The sequence below is a fragment of the Microtus ochrogaster genome, chromosome 1 (assembly GCF_000317375.1).
Source record: "Microtus ochrogaster isolate Prairie Vole_2 chromosome 1, MicOch1.0, whole genome shotgun sequence".
Classification (NCBI taxonomy): Eukaryota; Metazoa; Chordata; class Mammalia; order Rodentia; family Cricetidae; genus Microtus; species Microtus ochrogaster.
Genome location: NC_022009.1, coordinates 43558794 through 43577857, shown reverse-complemented (window position 1 = coordinate 43577857; position 19064 = coordinate 43558794). Strand labels below are relative to the sequence as shown.

The 19064-nt window shown below is 48.5% G+C and overlaps 2 protein-coding genes across 3 annotated transcripts in view; one reads left to right on the top strand and one right to left on the bottom strand.

Annotated features, from left to right (window-relative positions):
* Window positions 1–5444, top strand: part of Ccdc85c (coiled-coil domain containing 85C) — a gene marked incomplete at its 5' end in the record, with an annotated part of 72428 nt that extends 66984 nt beyond the window's left edge. The window contains 3 exons of the mRNA XM_026778688.1: window positions 1156–1251; window positions 1810–1908; window positions 2607–5444. Of these exons, the coding sequence (XP_026634489.1) occupies window positions 1156–1251; window positions 1810–1908; window positions 2607–2696 (285 nt within the window). The remainder of the gene's footprint in view (window positions 1–1155; window positions 1252–1809; window positions 1909–2606) is intronic.
* Window positions 5445–5637: 193 nt separating this feature from the next.
* Ccnk (cyclin K) overlaps window positions 5638–19064 on the bottom strand; it is a 25566-nt gene continuing 12139 nt past the window's right edge. For both annotated transcript variants that reach the window (XM_005343531.2, XM_013347134.2), the window contains 7 exons: window positions 14928–15033; window positions 14277–14334; window positions 13445–13614; window positions 12850–13139; window positions 12107–12140; window positions 9556–9630; window positions 5638–6908 (listed from right to left, as the gene is read on the bottom strand). In XM_005343531.2, the coding sequence (XP_005343588.1) occupies window positions 6283–6908; window positions 9556–9630; window positions 12107–12140; window positions 12850–13139; window positions 13445–13614; window positions 14277–14334; window positions 14928–15033 (1359 nt within the window). In that variant the 3' untranslated portion in view covers window positions 5638–6282. The remainder of the gene's footprint in view (window positions 6909–9555; window positions 9631–12106; window positions 12141–12849; window positions 13140–13444; window positions 13615–14276; window positions 14335–14927; window positions 15034–19064) is intronic.

The following is a 19064-nucleotide window of genomic DNA, read 5'->3' as shown; positions in this document are numbered from 1 at the left end:
CCCATTGCTCCTGGAGTACCTCTTGGAGTTTTCTTATTGCCCAGGGCAGAAGCCCTCACCTTGCTCAGGACCAGCAAGAGAAGCTGGAGGGAGGCTGGGCCAAGCACTCTAGCAGTCAGCTTTCTGAGGCCCCTCCTGGCCCAGACTGATCTGTCTTCTACTCTTACCTTTGAACATGTGGCCAGTGGCCGATTCACCACCCAGGGGGCAAGGACTGGGAGCAGGAGTTGGGGAGAATGGGTGGGCTTTGAACTTGGACAGGTAGGTTTGAGCCCGGCCCTTCCTCAACTGGCTGAGTAAACGTGAATCTTTGTCTGGCTCTCTTGAGATGGCGATGCCTCATCTGAAGAACAGCATGTGTGGTCTTCCCCCACTGCCCGCCTCTACATACAGGGTCTTCTCCCTCCACATACAGGGTCTCCCCCGCACATACAGGGTCTTCTCCCTCCACATACAGGGTCTTCCCCCCACATATAGGGTCTTTCCCCCCACATACAGGGTCTCCACCCACACATACAGGATCTCCCCTCACACATACAGGGTCTTCCCCCCACATACAGGGTCTTCCCCCCCACATACAGGGTCTTCCCCCCACATATAGGGTCTTCCCCCCACATACAGGGTCTTCCCCCCACATATAGGGTCTTCCCCCCCACATACAGGGTCTTCCCCCCACATATAGGGTCTTCCCCCCTACATACAGGGTCTTCCTCCCACATATAGGGTCTTCCCCCCCACATACAGGGTCTTCCCCCCACATACAGGGTCTCCCCCCACACATACAGGATCTCCCCCCACACATACAGGGTCTTATCCCTCCACATACAGGGATACAGGGTCTTCCCCCCCCCCACATACAGGGTCTTCTCCCTCCACATACAGAGTCCCCCCTCCCCCATACACACACTTTTGGCTCTGTAAATCACCATGCAATCTGCAGAAGAGGTGTGTCCAGGAAGCATGGGACTAGCTAGGCAAAGGTCAGCTTCAGGATGCTCAGCTCTCACCCATGCCCTTCTCCACCCTTGTCTTTCCAGCCCCCAGCCCCTGTCTCTTGTCTGGGTGTTGATTCCATGTAACCCAAACTAGCATTTACCCCGGTGACAGGCATTTGGGACCCAGCCAGGGGGCTCACATGTGTCATTCTTTCCACAGGGCCCTGTCTGCCCTGTACCTGAGCTGCCCTCACCCCCTTCCACTGTCTACAGTTCTGCAGGACAGAAGCCCGAGGCTGTTGTGCATGCCATGAAGGTAAAATGCACTGTTTGCCCCCCCCCCCCAGCACACAGTAGGACCGTGGGGTCATGGGGCCTTTCTCTTCAAGTGCTTTATCTCCAAGCTCAGGGCACTTAGTGGGGGTGGGAGACTGTGTCTCTTTGCCTGGAGCACCATGGGACTTAGGCTGGATGTGGTCATGAGCTTCAGTTGTCTGCTCAGCTTGAGGAGACTGACAAGCGTTCTCCTAAGGCCAGAGAGAGGCCAGGGCTGGGAGTGAGGCTACAAGTGGAGGTCCAGGCTAGCCGTGTGCCTCTAGGTACAGCAGGCAGGTTTCAGGGGACTCTAGTGTCTGGAGTGGGCGTGCATACCTGAACACAGCAGCACGTCAGGGTTCTCCTGCCTGCCTTTGTATGTATATCATGGTTGTTACCCACACATGTGCATGGGTACTCAGTCTTAATGGCTGCTAGCAGAAACTGCCATGTCCTGCAAGGCTGGGTATGGGCTCATGAAGCAAGACCACCTGAAGTCCCTGTCCAGCCTCCCTGGTTTCCTGAGTGTCTCTTGAGGCTGTGACACTTGTTTCTTCAGGTTCTAGAAGTACACGAGAACCTTGACCGGCAGCTTCAGGACAGCTGTGAGGAAGACCTGAGCGAGAAGGAGAAGGCCATCGTTCGAGAGATGTGCAACGTGAGGCTCTTCCCGGGGCTGGGGCTGGGTTGGGCACTAGGGCGTGGCCACCTGCTTCTCATTTGCTCCGCTATGGCTGGGGGAAGATGACCGGCTCTGGGATCCTGGTTCATTACCACTTACCATACTTCCCCTTTGGAGAGGCTCCTGACCCCTCACCAGATCTGTCCCTTTCCAGTAGTGCCATGCCTGGGGTTTTAGACAGAGCCTGGGCTCTCATCTTCATCCTAATTGTGGGACCCTGTTTTTTTCACTGGTGCTCCATGGTGGCCTCTGGCCTTCAGTTAGTGCTCAGACCTGGCCTTACAAGTGAGCACTCTATCCTGTGGGAGAGAGCGCCTCGTCTTCATCTCCCAACTACCACTTGTCATCTTCATTGGACCCTCACAGAAGCCACTAGGACAGGCTCTGAACCTGGAGTCTAGGCAGGGTGAGATACCCTGAGGTGTACCTCATGTTTCCTGAGACTATGGATCCCACTGGACATCTGAAAAGATGAGCTCACACCTAGCAGTGGCCTGCTTGGGGGCCAGGCATAACGGTGATGGTGGGCACCTCTACCTTCCTGTGGCCTCAGCTGCATGGCTCTGAAGACATGGGCAATTTTGCAGGGTGGTAAGGTAGTAGGTATGTGAGGCCCGAGAGCAGGATTGGGGTTAGCACTCCACCTCCACTTAACACTGTGTGCCTCCTCACAGGTGGTCTGGAGAAAACTGGGAGATGCCGCCAGCACCAAGCCCTCCATCCGGCAGCACCTGTCTGGTAACCAGTTCAAGGGGCCTTTGTAGGGCCATTCCTCCATGGACGTGGACTGGCCCTGCCTGGAGTCTGAGGCCCTAGACCTGGTAGAAACTCTGGCCCAGCCACTGTCTTTCTCTGTGGTGAATTGTACATAGGACATGGCCCACCTGGCTGCCCTGGTGTGACACTGACAGCCAGGCCTCCACCTCCTGCCTCCCTCACCAGCAAACCTTGGAAAGACGAGAAGCCACAGGCTGTTTGCTGCAGCAGAGTGGTCAGGCAGCCTGGCTCCCTGTTTGAGCTCCGTGTTCCACTCGCAAGAAGCTTCTGAGACTCCAGGCCCGGGACTGTCTGGGGCTGTCCTGCTCTTGGTGGATGCCCCTCATCAAGCCTTCTACCCTGGCTGTCCCTCACATTGAACAGAAGCCACCAGAGCTTGAATTGTGACACAGGTGGCACTTTTCTGCTACCCTGCCATAGCCAGGACCCTGGGTTGTGGAGCACTGGCTCCCATGTGTCCATGGCTGGCTGGGAGTTCAGGGTTCCGTGCTACTTGGGGGTCGGTACCTCGCCATCCTGGTGTCAGCTGCTGCTTATTAGCACTCACCCCCTCAGCAGTGTCTCCCTGCCCATGCCAGGCGTAGCCATCTCTTAGGTCTCTCCTTCAAGTTTCGTTTTCTGGTTTACAGCAACATAGGAAGTCCTGGAGAGTGTCTAGGATGAGCTCAGCGTCCTCTCTGGATAGGAAGAACTGGGCCATGGCACTGGGTCACTGTCGGTGTAGCCTCCCCTGGGTGCACCCTGGGTCACTATGCCTGGAGCTGCAGGAGCTGCCCCTGATGAGTTTTCCTTGGGAAGGAAGGGGCACGACCTGGTTCTGGCTTTAATTTACTGTGTGGCCTTCAGAAAGTCACTCAGCTTCTCCAGGCGCCTAGTGAGAAGATGGGCTGAGGCTCCATTTCAGTCTGCTCACTCCAGAAGCCACCCCGCTTCGGTGGGCTTCTGTCCTCTCTCACAGCTGACAAGCTCATGTGGGACCTACTGGGAACGTGTTAGGTGGGCAGAACAGTGGCTAGCTGTCTCCGCACAGGTCACCTCTCTGAGCCTCAGCCCCTCCCTACAGGGACCCGGGAATTCAAATAAGCGCGTCAGTGCACACGATCATGCCTAAACGGCGAAGCATGACAGATAAGGACGTTTTCTACCTTGGTGTGAGGAAAATGAGGAAGTGGGTGCTTTTGTGAACTATATAGATGATATCTCAAGACCTGCAGGAGGACCAGGCCCTCCCTGCTGCTGGCATCACCCGTGCCAGGTATTTTACTTCCTCACTCAATGGTACTTTCGAGCCCCATGCAGCAAGCACTTGAGCCCAAAGAGCTTGTCCTCGCCTCAGGCAGGTCTTCAGGCCCCAGCCACACCCTGTGAGCTAAGGGGACCTGCTAAGAATGTGGTAGCATCTTACTTCCCTCCCAACCAAGGCCTCATGACCCCTTGGGCTGTTCCCACCACCTCTGTTGCCCGCACCCTTGGGTCCCACGCTCTCAGGGGAAAGGCCCATGGCCTTCGGTGTGCCCAGGGAGTGTTGTGCAAGGGCAGTAGGGAACAGGTCTACCGCTCTGGCTGTGGGGCACTGGGAAGCTCTTTCTAGAAATGCTGATGTCTGGTCAAGTGTTTAACTTGTTGGTACCCACCTGCTGGCCCTGGTACTGGGTGATTCCTGCTAAGTAGGTTGCTGGGCAGGCAAGACCCTTACAGGTTGAGGCCAAGGAATCCCAGAATAACAGAGGTGTGTATGGGTCCACACAAGGTGGGAGCCTCATCTGGGAGTCCCAGGAAATCACATTTGTATCAGGATGGCTTAGCCACCACTGACATAAGCAATAAGTCAGGACTCCTGGAATCTGAAGACTGGCCAAGAAAGAAAAGCCTAGAAGCTACCTATCCCTTCTGGAGAGATGTGACCCCCATCCCTAATGCTACAGAGACATCATGGGAACTCAAAAGAACATAAATCTTTGAGTACCCGTCCTTCCAGAGTGGAGCAAGCTAGGCCCTTTCAGCAATGGGCTAGCTCTCTAAGGACAGTCTGTGTCATATCTCAGACCTAACAGCAAGGAGGGGCTAGCAGCAACCTGTTGAGCCCTGGGCTGAAGAGGGCAGGTGGTCTTCTGGGACCACTCCCTTTCTGGAGCTTTCGCAATGCCGACTCACCATCTCAAGCTCACAAGAGCTTGCACTGGCTCCACCTCCCACTGTGACGGAGGTCACCGGGCTCCTTCCAGGTGGCCTTGCCTACCCTGGAGTCAGAATCTGCTGAGCACATTTCATTTGCATTAAACAGCCACAAGCCAGTGTTTTAAAGACAAAGTGACCTTTCATTTTTCTTTCCTGAAACTTGAGAGGATGTGAGATACATACTACTGATTTTTTTTTTTTTTAAAGAAACAAATTAAATGCATGGCTGCAGAGTGGCAGAGGTGTATATTTTCATACTGTGGGGGAAAGTGTGCTGCTTTGGGGAGGGGCTGGAACGCCTGGTTCCTACCTTGTTGATGGTGAGATCTGCAGCTGCCCCCTCCTGCCCTGGCTGTGTGCAGAGCTGGAGCCTGTGGACTTTGGCTGTTTCTACCTTCTATTGAACCACTTTGATTTGTGGAGAGAAAAAAGAAATAGAACTTTTGATAGTGTGGTAAAAGCATTGATCTGAACTATTTTAGTAAAAGGAGTAACAAATAAGATTGTGACAGTGTCTATTTGAACTAGATAATAAAGGCCTCTTTGTGAGCCTGCGAGCTGGGTGTGTGCTGCCTGTTTCTGTGCGCCGATGGCTGTCCTACAGCAGACACTGAAGACCACTCTTGCTTACTTCTAGGCCAGGAATGGGAGGGTTTCCAAACCTGATACCTCTAGAAGCTTGTATAGGCAGAACACCTGATTCTGCACTGGACTGCATGTCCTTCAGTCAGGTCTCACATGGACAAACGGTAGTTTCAGAACTGGTTTTATTTGTGTAACTGACTCTCATTTGTAACCAAGATGGAATTCACAGTATGTTGTTACATTCACACTTAAAAAATATATCTCTATGTACAAGACTTTGCAAAGAGATGTAAACATACATTATCTTCCAAGTACACACCTCCTTTCCCCCTGGAGGAAAGGAGACAGCCATCCAGCAAGGCAGCCGCCTCCAGACGATAAGTGGGGCTCACCTCATCTACTAGGGCCACAGAGAGAAGCACTGAATGGAAGGGTAACTGTAGACAGGAGGGCACAGCTACAAAAAGTTGAGTTCCCAGGAAAAATAGGCACTGATTGCTAGAGGGAAAGTCACTCCTTACTGAAGCTATGTACTGAGCCAATGTGGCTACTTACTATCTTCACTAGTGTAAGTAACTCCGTGCAGGACAGATGGCAGCTGAGACTGGATGTGGTCACACCACATCAGGTACTACCCAGGGTGCACTGTTCTCATTCCAGGCCTGGCTCTCCCATACTGTTACTGTCATATACAAGGTACCCTGCTGCTACCCACCCAATCTACTCTTCAAGCTGGTTGGAAAACTCTTGTTTTAAAACAAACAAACAAAAAACCAACAACAAAAAAGCCCAAGGGAAAAAGGCGTCGCGTTATCTCATCCAGGCTGCCCGCCCTAGTCCCCCAACAGGCGGCATGCCAGGTGGGGGAATGGGTGGGGGGACAGGCGGCTGCCCACCAGGGGGAACAGCTGGAGGTGGGTAGCTGGCTGGTGGCAAACCCAAACCTGGAGGAGGGTGAGGAGGGACTGCATGAGCGGGAGGCAGGCGTGGAGGTGGGGGTGGGAAATTGGGATTATAGGTTGGGGGAGGTGGAGGGTAGCCTGGGGTAGGGGGAGGAATGGTGGGCGGGGGAAAGGAAGCTGGGGGTGGAGGAACAGGAGGTGGAGGTGGATTGGGGGGGTAGACATGGGGGTGGTAGGGAAGGTGAGCAGGTGGGCCATAGGCTGGGGGGAGGGCACCATAAGAGGGACCCTCGGTCTTCATCATGGACTGCAGGCTCTGATAGCCTTCTCCTGACATGTAGGAACTGGTGGTAGACATCCCAGTCATGTAGCTGGAGGGCGGCGGGGGTGGAGGGCGATGCGGCAATGGTGGGGGCTGGTGCACAGGGGCTGGGTGGGATGGAGGAGGAATCTGGACTTTGGGGAGGTCACTTGCTTCCACTGGACCAGTTGCTTCAGCCTCACCTAAGGCAGGAGCGAGAGGAGGCTTCCGATCTGTACAAGAGAGACATGTCAGTAGGAAGGCCCTGGGGACAAGAGGGTCAAGCAGATTTTAGGGACCCCTGGCAGCATAGGTAAGGTGCTGCCATCCCCCAGGACTATGTTACAGAAGAGTAAGGGGTGGTAACACCTCTGTGACTCAACAAGTCTAGAGGTCCTGCATCTGACCCTTCCCACAGGCCTTCTGCAACATCCCAATGATGCTGGGTCCCCTCCCTGCTCATGCACACAAGGCATAATAAGCAGGCTCAGCCTCTCCTAGCACAGACAGGTGGGGCTTTCTGCCTGTCTCTGTTCCCAAAGCCTGAGCTCTGTACATAAAAGTCAAACAAGAACCAGCACTTCACAAAAGTGGCATTTCTGCCTCCATTTTACTGAAAGAAAAACCAATCTCATTGACGTTTCAGATCCAAACGATGGGTGTGTGGACAAGTGTGCCCAGAACAGACCACACACCTGTCCACAGCTGACAGCTATAGGTTCCAGTCCCCCAAAGCCTCTCAGGAGGCTCTGGCTTGGCCTGTAGTCCTGAGTCATGGCTGAACCTCTGGAAAATGATACCAGAAATCCCCCACCCCCCATCACCATGGCATATGCACTCAAAAACTGTGTTCTGAGGAAGCAGAAATATGGTTCAGGGGTTAAATGCACCTGCTGCTCTTGCAGAGGATCGAGGTTCAGTTCCCAGTACCTACACAGCAGCTCACAACTGTCAGTAACTCCAGTTCTAGTGGATCCAATGCCCTCTTCTAACCCCAATGGGGACTAGGCATGAACATGCTGCACAGACATACAAGCAGGCAAAACACCACACACACAAAATCAAGTGTCCCTTTACAAGGCTGTTCAGAAGGACAATCACAAACCTACTGGCTACGGAGCCCACTAAAGGAAAGTGAGGGGAAGAGCATTTCCAGCTCCTCAAGAAGCCGTGTGAAAGATGCTGGGCCCTAACTGGGCAGGCAGGCAGACATGGGATAGTGAAGGTGCCTGCCCCAAGCACCAGGGCACAGCCACACCACTGCTTTTCCCACAGCCCAGAACTGATACCTGCTTTACCCTGTTCCCGCCAAGGTGAAGGCAAATAGAAGTTTGGCTTGGCAACAGATATGTCAGAGGGCCTCAGCTGGAATGATCAGCAGCCACACTCTTCCCCCCAACAGATGGCCAGATGTATTTGCTTAAAGTCCGAGGCAGATAAATGCCCCTTGGTTCCAGAAGCTAAGTGATTGTGTGCATTCAAACTATACCCTCTTAAAAAAAAAGGCCAGGTGGTGGTAGCACTTGCTTTTATTCCCAGCAAACTTGGGAGACAGAGACAGGCAGATCTCTGTGAGTTCAAGGCCAGCCTGGTCTACAGAGTGAGTTCTAGGACAGCCAGAAGTATTATACAGAGAAACCCTATCTCAAAAAACCATACCCAAACCAGACCCCCAAAATGAAAAAAGAAACTGACTACTGCAATCCTTAGCTCTGGCTTGTCCAGTACTTGAGTATCTGCCCCCTGTGCTCTTCTGAGGTAGAGGTCTCACCTCTGTGTCACAAGCTGCTTCCATATAAAGCCCCCAAATGTCCTCTATGCCTGGCTATTGACTTTAGCATTTCTGCAGTTCCTAGAGCTCTGCCTTTCTCTAGCACTGATTCCTCCTCCGATCCTTCTTCATAGACAGCTACCACAGGATCCCAGGGACCTTCTATGAGGGAGTTGACAGTAGCCTAGCTCACACACCCATCTTTGCTGCCACATCTCCCAGCAGAAGAGCAAGGGTTGCCAAGTAACACTTTCTCCAACCAGGCCTTCTGAAGATGACCTGGCTCTGAGGTACTATCCCAGGCTGAGCGGGAATTCCTGTGCTCTGAAGGGAAGGAGTAGGATTTGAGGCATCTATAGTAGCTGCTTTCTTTGCCTTGAGTGCAGGCAGTAACAACCTGCTGACTACCTTGGGCCCTCTATGTGTGCCACATCCCACCCCCGCTAAGCACAGCGCTGCAGACCACTCATTGAGTTGCTATGACTTTTAAGATGGGGACCTGGGATCGTGCTCCACACAGAACACATCACCTCCATTCTCATAGCACGTGGACACAGAGAAAGCTACTTGGCAGCTGTTTGCTGCAGGCATGAGCCCCACAGCTGGGCTAGTCATACACACCGTTGCCTCTCAGTATAGCTAACTGTCAGAAGTACAGGGCCCCTGGAATACAGCAGCTCTCCTGTGCTCATTTCTGAAAAGGTGTACAAGTAAAGAAAGCTGTCTGGGATCAGGGAACTCTATATCCTTTACGTTACACTGCAGTGACTCTCAACAATTGCTCATTATTCACAACCCACCAGGAAGACAGGAAGCAGGTGAGAGAGACTGCAGCCTGAGAACAACTCTGTGCAGATGGGGATAAATGTTTCTCACATGGTAGGGTTTTCTCGAGAATTCATTTACTCATGTAGTTCAGTACTTCTGGGTGTGGCCAGTACTTCTGGGGTGGTCAGTGACACACCAAGCTTACACCATCTACAAATACCTATTGTGACTCTGGCAGTTTTGAAGGCTCCTAGTGCACAGCTATCTTTGCAGGACCCTCTAGGTCATCCCTCCAGTAGGTGGTCCCAGAGATGCTGGGCAAGTGGTCACCAAGCACATACCTGGAGGCGGGTGTGCTGGAGGCAATGGTGGGTGGGTGGTCTCAAGTTTGGGAATTTTAGGTGGTGGTGGTGGTTCTAAAAAGAAAAAAGTGGATTAAAAAAGCCACTTACACCCTCTCTCAGGTAACTAAACCACACAAGCATAGAGCAAGGCATCCTAGGAGCAGGAAGAACAGCAGAGCCACAATGATCCCATCAACCCTGTTCAGAGGTACAGCACAGCTCAGACACCTCCTCAACATCAGGACCGGCTGACTGCTCCCTGTCAGCACACTGGCCTCTCTGTCACAAGTCCTTCAACAACTCGAAGGGACAGTGAGCACTCTGAATGCAGTATCATGTCACCAACCCCCCTGGGTGCCTATAAGAGAATCCTTCAAGTCTACTTTCTCACTCTCAAATATTGATTTCCAGCTGGCAATCTGTCAGCTGTGCATTAATAGTGGACAGCGGAGATCTGGAAGCAGAAGAGTAGATAGAACAGCACCAATCCAGATGGATGGAGGCAGCTGCAGAGCCTTAGGGCGGATGCCTCACCACCAGTTCCCAAAGTATATGCTAGGTCACCAGAACATGCTACAGAAGCCTAACCCTTAAGCAGGCAGGAAGCTCACGGCTGACCTTGAACTCTATCCTGCTTGTTTCTGGGGAGGCTTCTGTCCTGGAACTCAAGAGCAGCTTAGTTCTAGCCTCTCTACTGGTTTCTTTCCCACACTGCTGATCACTTTTTCATGGTTTCTGGTCACTGTCACTGGCTGGATTTAGGCCCAGATACTCTTCTGCCCCATCCTCTTCTTCAGCCTAGGGACTCTCTCTTTGATAAAGGTGCATTCCCTCCCTTTCCTTGGCTTTAGATGTGGTAATCACCAAGCAGTCCCAAGGTGGCCTTGAGCTCAGAGTCTTTCAGTTTCCACCTCCAGAGGGCTGGGATAACAGGCTCAGCACACACAATTAACTGAACTTCTAGGTCCCACCTCTCCTCTAGAATCACAGCCCTGACTCCCAGTAAGTCCCTGTCTTGACCTCCTCTCCCACTCTGGCATCACTCCCATCGTCCTCTCCACACAGCCAGGACAATTTCAGCTGTCTCCATGATAGTTGCCGCACAGCTGTGTGAAAGCCACACACCTTTCTAACAGCCAAGTAAAAAAGTACAGGCTGTTTTACTTCACTTACCCTAACACACCAACTCTTTATTTCAACATGTACTCAATATAAAATCCTAGTCATAACTTTTTCGTTCTCTTTTTTTAAACACTTTGAAATACTGCACTTAGGAGGCAGAGGCAAGTGGATCTCTGTGAGATCTAGGCTAGCCTGGTCTATATAATGAGTTCCAGGACAGTCAGAGCTACCTAGTGAGACCCTGTCTCAAAACAAAACAACAACAAACAAAACTAGAAGTAACAAACAAAAGCCTTGGAAGTTTGGTTTTGTGCTGACGGTTTCCAGGATGTGGCCACGTGGCTGATGTGACATGCTGTACAGCATGGGCACTACTACCATGTCAACAGTGCAGCCCAGATCTCCCCTTCCTGGCCTCATGGCCAGTGCCAAGGTGCTTCCATTATCTTTCCACACCTATTTATCCTATTCATTACCCTACTAATGCTGTCAGGAACCTGACCTCAAATGAGCTACATAAAAAACCTCAACAGCTCCCAACAACTCTAGAGAGTCTGGTTCTCCATGTAGTCTCTGACCCAACCTGGGAATGAAAACCCATGCTTTCCATCCTATAAAAGGGTTCTTCACACACTAAGAGACTCCTCGTGTCTAGCACTACTCTCTCAATTCTTTGCTTCCTGCATCCTTTCATCTCAGTGCTCTGGCTGCTCAGAGACAAGTCTTTCCTCCAGGGTCATGGTGGGCCAGCTTCCCTGTCTAACAGAGTCACAGTTGCTTATCTTGACCGTACACCTCATGGGCCACAGATCACAGCCCATACTGTTTCTTACCCTCAATGCCTATCCTATCATTGGAGCTAAAATTTATTCACCTATACTGAACTCATCCTTCTCCCAGAGAGGGGAGAAAATACAGTTTTAACTTGAAGACCTCACAACACTTTGATTTTCTGGAGCGCAATGACACTGACACAGGCAAATGACTCTAATTTCCTGTTCTTCAATCCTTCAGATTCTGTTTACTCTCATATTATAGCATATTAAGCAACTTGTGAAAAAGAAAACAAAACAGTGTTACAAAGGGCTTTGGCTTTCTTAAGCAGCTAGGATCTGTCCAGGGAGCACCTGTGTCCTCGGGCTGACCACAGGCTCTCTGGCCCCTCACTGTCCAGGATGGCTCCACTCATTTCAAAATAAACACCTTTGCAGAAGCCACTCATCCAGGATTACACCTTTATACGCATTTCTAAGCACAATTTTTTTACTGCCAGTAATGTCTCCACTTTAATCAAAGTACAATCTAAAAATAGACAGTGTGGTGATGAGCACTCCTGCTGGCAGCTGGCAGACAAAGGTAGCCATGGGCGCTAAGGTTAAAGCTGCTCTACACCTGCAGACAAAGGTGAAACTGGAAGCCTGCTTACCTGTGGCTTTGTTCTCTTCCTTGGGAGAAACCACCTGTTATAAAAGGAAGCACAACTGTGATTTGAGCCTAGTCTGGGTGATAGAGAACACTAACAGTGGCAAAACATGGCCTCTGGCAAGAAATTATTTGTGATCTGAAGTTGCAGGGTACACTGTTGATACCTAGGAGGTCACCTCTACTTCTTCCCTTCCCCACAGAGTCTTCAGGCCCTTGGTGCATGCGAAGCCTAGGGGCTTCTGGTGGAAGCTCTGGAACAAATGGCTTCCTCCCCTGATAGACTGCTGACATGGGGAAGACAGTGCTCCACCACCAGCGAACTTTTATAAACACTGCATGCCACACCACAACCAGGTTCCAACAGGTTTCAGAGCCTACTGGGGTAAGAGAAGCAATGGGGCTGCAGCAGGACAGTGTCTCCTAGCTCTTTAAGGTCATTCATTAACTTCTGGATGCACAATCCACTAAATTTTGGTGGGTTCACCTCTTGCCTTGGGTGTTGATGGGAGCCCTTAAAGAACTAGCGCTGGGCTGTGGTGGCGCACACCTTTAATTCTAGCACTTGGGAGGCAGAGGCAGGCGGATCTCTGTGAGTTTGAGGTCAGCCTGATCTACGGAGTGAGATTCATGACAACCAGAGCTGTTACACATAGAAACCCTGTCTTAAAAAACCAACCAACCAAACTAAACCAAACCAAAACAAATGGGACAAGCATCAAAGTGTGATGCTCCCGGCCCACTCACCACGGCCCGCTTTGCCTGTCGGGGAGGACTAGGCTGTGGGGACGGCTTCTTGGGCTGTTGTGCTTGCTGCTGCTGCTGCTGCTGCTGCTGCTGCTGTTGCTGGGCCGACTGCTGGGAGTCCTTCTGCTGTGGTTGAGCTGCTTCAGAGCCTTGAGATGGCTGCGACTGTGGTACTTGTGGCACTTGTGGTGTAGGCTGAAGAGATGGGGGCTGCTGCAGCTGATGAGGGGTGTGGTGAGGCATTTGTTGTTTCCCTTGAGAGTAAAGATCCAGGATTTGGTGGCAGATGTCTAAATGACAGCAACAATTACATTACCACAAACCAACATTTTAAACCAAATTTTACCTAGAAAAAAAAATCACCTCTGATTCTGACAAGAACTAATAAGCAGCAATCACATTTTGGACTATCTTTGTTGTGCACAAAACTGGGTTTTATTTTTAGTTCATTAAGCTCTGTGCACCAACAAAGGGATATCATATTAGACAACCTACCTAAAGATGCTACTGAAAAACCAGGATAGCTACTGATCTGGGAAAGTCCATTCTTAGGACTTGGGGCCCACAGGAAAAGGAAACTAGGCATGCCCGGTACCTTCCAGAACATCAACAGGAACATCTTGAACAAACTGTTCCCACCATCTTCTGTACATGGGCTTGGAAGTCCACTCTTGTATTTCAAATTTGCACAAACGTCCCGCAAGATACATTACTGCTACAGCTATGATCTCTGGCTCCCACTGCAGTGACAGGGTGGTGCAAAGACTGGATCAACAGGGAAAGAAAGCCATGGTTTGCATTGTGATATCTAACATTCATGACCAAATCAACACACAGAAATTAGATGTCATGTTTAGCAAGTAGACAGTTTGCTTAATTACCTACAAGAGCCAAACGTATTATACATTTAAGCCCCAAAACAAGCTGCTGTAAACCATGGTGACTGGCTTGCTTTTTAAAGGCACGAACTGCAGCATATTTCAGAGACTGCTGAGCAATGTGACAGATGAGATTGGGCTGGGTCTTCTTTCTAGCTGCTGAGAACCCAGACAGTATACTGTCTGCAAGTGAAGTCTCATGGTTGCTCAAGCAGCCTGTAAGTCAGTCTCCAGATGCTTCTCTGCAGGCCAGAAGCGCTCTTACCAGCAACTATAGTAACTGGCTCATTAGGGACATTTAAAGTTCAGAAATCATCACAAGAAGCCAAACAGGCCCTAAGCAGTCCAGCATTCCCTGTCATTACATATTCTTCATTTTCCCTCCTGTCACACTAATGCAACAGGGTCAAAGAAAGCCGTGTGGAGAAGCAGATGACTTGGAGTCAGCTCTGGGCAAGTCAACTTTCTTCTACTTGGAGATAAGGGGTTTGCCAATACACCTCTGCATTCTTTAAAACAAGAATTCAACCAGCATCTGAACATGCATACCTGTCATTTACAAATGTCCATGCCATTTGAACCAACTTTTGAATTTTGTTTTTATCACCTAGAAATAGAAAAAAAGAAGTAAATTAATAGGAATAGTAGAAAAGATAATTCACAGGAAGTAAAAAGTATTCACTTAACATCTACTGTGTGTCAGCAGAGCAAAGAGCTGTTGTTAGAAAATGATGACAAATGACATGGCTCACGTCCTACCTCTTGATATTCTCTCCATGACCTACGCTGAACCACCATTTATGGGAAATGTGGCTCCACAGCTAATTTTATTAGTCTATTTAAAATCCTGACTCATTTCCCTGTCTCCTATCGCTTGGCAACAGGATGACAGAACCTGTTTCTGCATAAAGGAAAAGCATTAACAGCTCCATTATTGCACTGTCTGAGTGAGCCATGGTCTGGAACATTATACAGGAACTTTCTGTTTTCTTTCCTCTTTTGAGAAACATAATCTGAGTACTGTCAAATTAAAAAGATTTGATTTCAGAATGAAAAGTTTTCAAAAAAAAAAAACCAAAAAACAATTGGGGATGTGGTTTCAAGGAAGAGCACTTGTCTAACATGCGAAAGTCCTGGGTTCCATCTGAAGCACTAGAAAAACCCAACAACAACCCAACAGAAACCCCTCTGTCCCCTTACCTTTGAGCTGCTTTGCGTATTTGAGCAGGAACTGGTATGGATGTTCCACCTGTAAATCAAACTTTATGGTCTGCAGTAAGATCCTCTCCAGCACCATGACTTCTTCCTGCACGGAGCAAACGTTCAAAAGGCTTAGAACTACCACACGTCTCTGCCTGTTCTCTCTTAGTTCTACCTCAGTACATGTTCTCTGCTCCTTCCTACCTCCACTCAGCCTTGGTGCACAGTGAAAATCTAAAAACTGAGAAACACGTGGACAAACTAGTCAGCCTTGGTGCACAGTGAAAATCTAAAAACTGAGAAACACGTGGACAAACTAGTCAGCCTTGGTGCACAGTGAAAATCTAAAAACTGAGAAACACGTGGACAAACTAGTCAGAGACAACCTAAAAAAACAAAAGGCCAGAAGCTTTTAGAGGCATTATTATGACAAATACACAAGGCACCTTTGAAAAGCAGGTCTTTAAAACCTGATTTTTAAAATTTATTGAGTAAATGTATGTGCATAGAAGGTGTGAGTGTGTGTGCTCATGAGTGTGTGCATGCCACAGTGTATGCCTGGGTCAGAAAACAACTATGTAGCTCTGGTTTTCTCCACCCATCTTTATGTAGGTTTTGGGGTTGAATTTAGGTCCCTAGGGATGCAGAGTTCTAACTGAGCCATCTCAGTGGTTCCACTCTCGTTAGGGATTTGAGGCAGGGTCTCACTCCAGCTCAGGTTGTCCTGGAACTCACTCTGTAGCCCAGGATGGGCTCAAACTCACAGTGATCTCCTGTCAGTTTCCCATGTGCACGAATTACAGGTGTGATCCATCCCCTCTGTCAGTTTGACCTTTTCTTCATAGATCCCCCCAAAAATGTATCCCCTCAGGATCTTCCACTGGATACTAACACGAGAGAGGACACTAGTGGTTCACAATTCAGAAGCTGTGTGCACAGGGAGATCCCGTGTGCACAGGCTTAATCATCTCTGAGCTTCACTCAGTTATAAAATACGCGGAATCAGATCTTCCTGTCTGAAATGCCGCCTCAAGTCTTAGCCATAGGAAGCTCATTCTTTGTTCACCTCTCTTTCTCTCCTGGTGTCATGATCCGAGGAGGTCCAGGACTCACAGCTGCTCATTACAAACTGTAAGACTCTTGGCATGCACACCTCTGCTCCTGTAACTGGGGACTTACTGAGTTTATAGAGTGACTTGGGAAGTGGAGACATTCCCAGCTGTGAACAGTTCCACAGTGTTCTGTTTTCTACAAGGCTTATTCTTTAGAGTTTTATCACTATACATTGACCCTCTGTTCTTCATACTCTACTCAGCTAGTTGCCCACCACACAGCCTGATGACACCTAGCACTTACAGATACTGTGGTATTATAAGAGAGGAAGCTTGTTTGGCAAAAGAAAGGGCTTTGCAAAGGGTAGAAAATCTCTCATCACTAACTTCCACAAACGCATGAGATGGGTAAGTGGTTCTCACCTGCAGCATTTACGTCACGGAATGCAGAAGATTCTTTAACATTTACTATTCCCTATCACATGGCAAGTCTGAAGTTTTCTACCCTAGCCCCCAATGATCTCTCATGAAAGCTTTCTAAAATTTTAGCAACTTGCACACTGCAGTAAAACCTCCTTTTCTTGTCTATTATTATCATCAGTGCTGGCTTCCCAGAGGCACCAGCATTTCCTCTAAATGTAGAAATCATCTTTACTGAGTATGTCAATGACTTCCAGACTGTGACCCTTTAGTCTAACAAAGACAGCCCCAGGTCTACTCTTCCTGTGTCTCTCAGATATTCAGTTAATGGGGTAATTACAGGTCTCCATGCAAACACCATTCTGCAGGGAAGTTTTATTCAGCCTCTGCTTGTCTGTGCCTCTGGGCAGATAGATTACTCTCACAGCATCTTCAAATGATCTTTTATAGCATGTACCATAGCTAACAATCAGGTAAATGAATATGGGATTAAAATCTATCCTGCCAGTCCATTGTAAAAGCTACTATAGCAAAGACAACACCCTGTTTTGCAAAATGTTTTATGTCTAGTCTTAAGATAGAGGACGAAAAAAGTATCCTTCTAAATATGTAAAAAACTAGTATTGCTGGGAAAAACCGGTTAAAGCAAAGCTAGTACAGAAAGTCCCCCTGCTAACCACTTTACCTTTCTTGAATACTTACACTGCCAAAACAATTCTTTCATCTCTGCCTAAGGAAAATGTCTTCCCTGATTTTTTTGTCCTCTGATTTGGGTGTTTCCCTATGCCTTTTAGTTCCCATACTATGTCTGGGAGACTGTGCTTGACAGATAGGAAGGGGCAGCACTGATTACTTGGTCCTTCTTTTGATATTTATGCTGTTGAAGGTTAAGGGGGGGGGCGCGGGCTCCTCCAAAGCACCACACAATAGTGCACAGTTGCTACTATCAGGTGCCTTTGCCCCACAGTTGGCCCCAGATCTGTGACATCTTACCCTAACCCATCTTAGCCACAAAGACCACTTGTCCTGCAGCCAAGGCTTGCCTGAAGCACATGATTAGCATGATTAGTCAAATCAAGGATGTAAGATCTCACTGCTCTGTAGAAATCAGATATCCATGGACATAGAACACATTCTTCACAGGCATATTTTTAAGAAAATAAAATTACATTTCTGGTTATTGTTAATGTAGGTTTTGAGTAGGTTCAAGTATTTATAAACAGGGTAACACATATAATTAAATTTGGGTCAGAATGATCCACAGTGACAACCGTTACAAAGCGTTAGTCATAACCACAATATGTAATCTGACTCTTATTAGTTCTGCAAAGCTATACGGAAAATAGCTACATGTTTATATACACATATAAATGTTGCTTTGATAAAAGAGAAGACAGCTGTTATGAGATACTACAAGGTAGTTAAGAAAGACAAGACCTGGCAGATTTGATAGCTCGTTAGGTAAAGGGGCTTGCATTCAAGCTAACAACCCGAGTTCAACTGACCTCCAAACATGCACCATGGCACATGCACACCCCTTGTCCACCCCCAATAAATAAATATAACTTTGGGGGGAAAAAGACCATTAATGATGTCAAACATCAACACTCTAGCCTCATTTGAACTAGGATTTTGAGTTTCTTCTAAAAGATTAATTTGTCCTTCAGTCAACAAGTATCTTGAATGTCTTTGATCAGACAGACACAGTCAGTCTTTGCTTGCATAGTCTTACAGCTGAGACAGGAAAACGAGTTATCTGCATGGTTATTGGGTGAAAATCTATATAATGGACAAAAAATTAAACTCAAGGTGGTAAGTGAAAGAAAACAATCTAAAATGGCTACTTGTATGATTCCTACTGTCATTACAGAAGATGGGGAAAACAGTAAAGTCTGTAGCTGTTAGGGGCAGTAGGCTAAAAGGCAGAGCACAGAGAATTTGCAGGACCCATCAAGTTTACAGTACAATACTGGCAGTAGATACCTATCCCATTTATCCAAATCCACAGAATGCATAAAACCAATGCCTGAACCTTGAATACGAACTAGATTTGGGTGGTAAGGATGTGTTACCTCTAACAGATGTTTCATACTGCTGACAAGAGGAGAGGCTGTGTGTTGTGATGAAGGAGGACATGATAACTCTGGTATGTCTACGTGGTTTGGCTCTGAGGCTAAAACTGACGTAAAATCCAGTAAACTGTTTGACTGGCCATTAATTCCAGCACCTGGTTCAGGTAGGCTGAAGCAGGAGGATGAGGGGTTTAATATCCATGGCTAGACCCTGGCTCTAATTTAAGGAAAAAAAAAGCAACAGAACAAAACAACTTTGGAAAAAACTCCAAATTATGGCAATATTATAAAGGTGATTAGCAAGTGCTGTGAGGGTCAGATAGGGCACTAAGTGGGAGGAGAGGTAGAGGAAAACTGCTACTGGTCCCCCAAAGTACCACTGCTATATAATAAAAACGTGTACAATTATCTTAACAACATTTACTAATACCAGCAGGGGCTGGGAGAGAACAAGACAGAGAGTTTGAGCAGAATCAGACTCTGGAGATCTAAAAGTAACACAAATATGGCACCTTCCACATTCTTTTTTTTTTTGGTTTTTCGAGACAGGGTTTCTCTGTAGCTTTGGAGCCTATCCTGGAACTAGCTCTGTA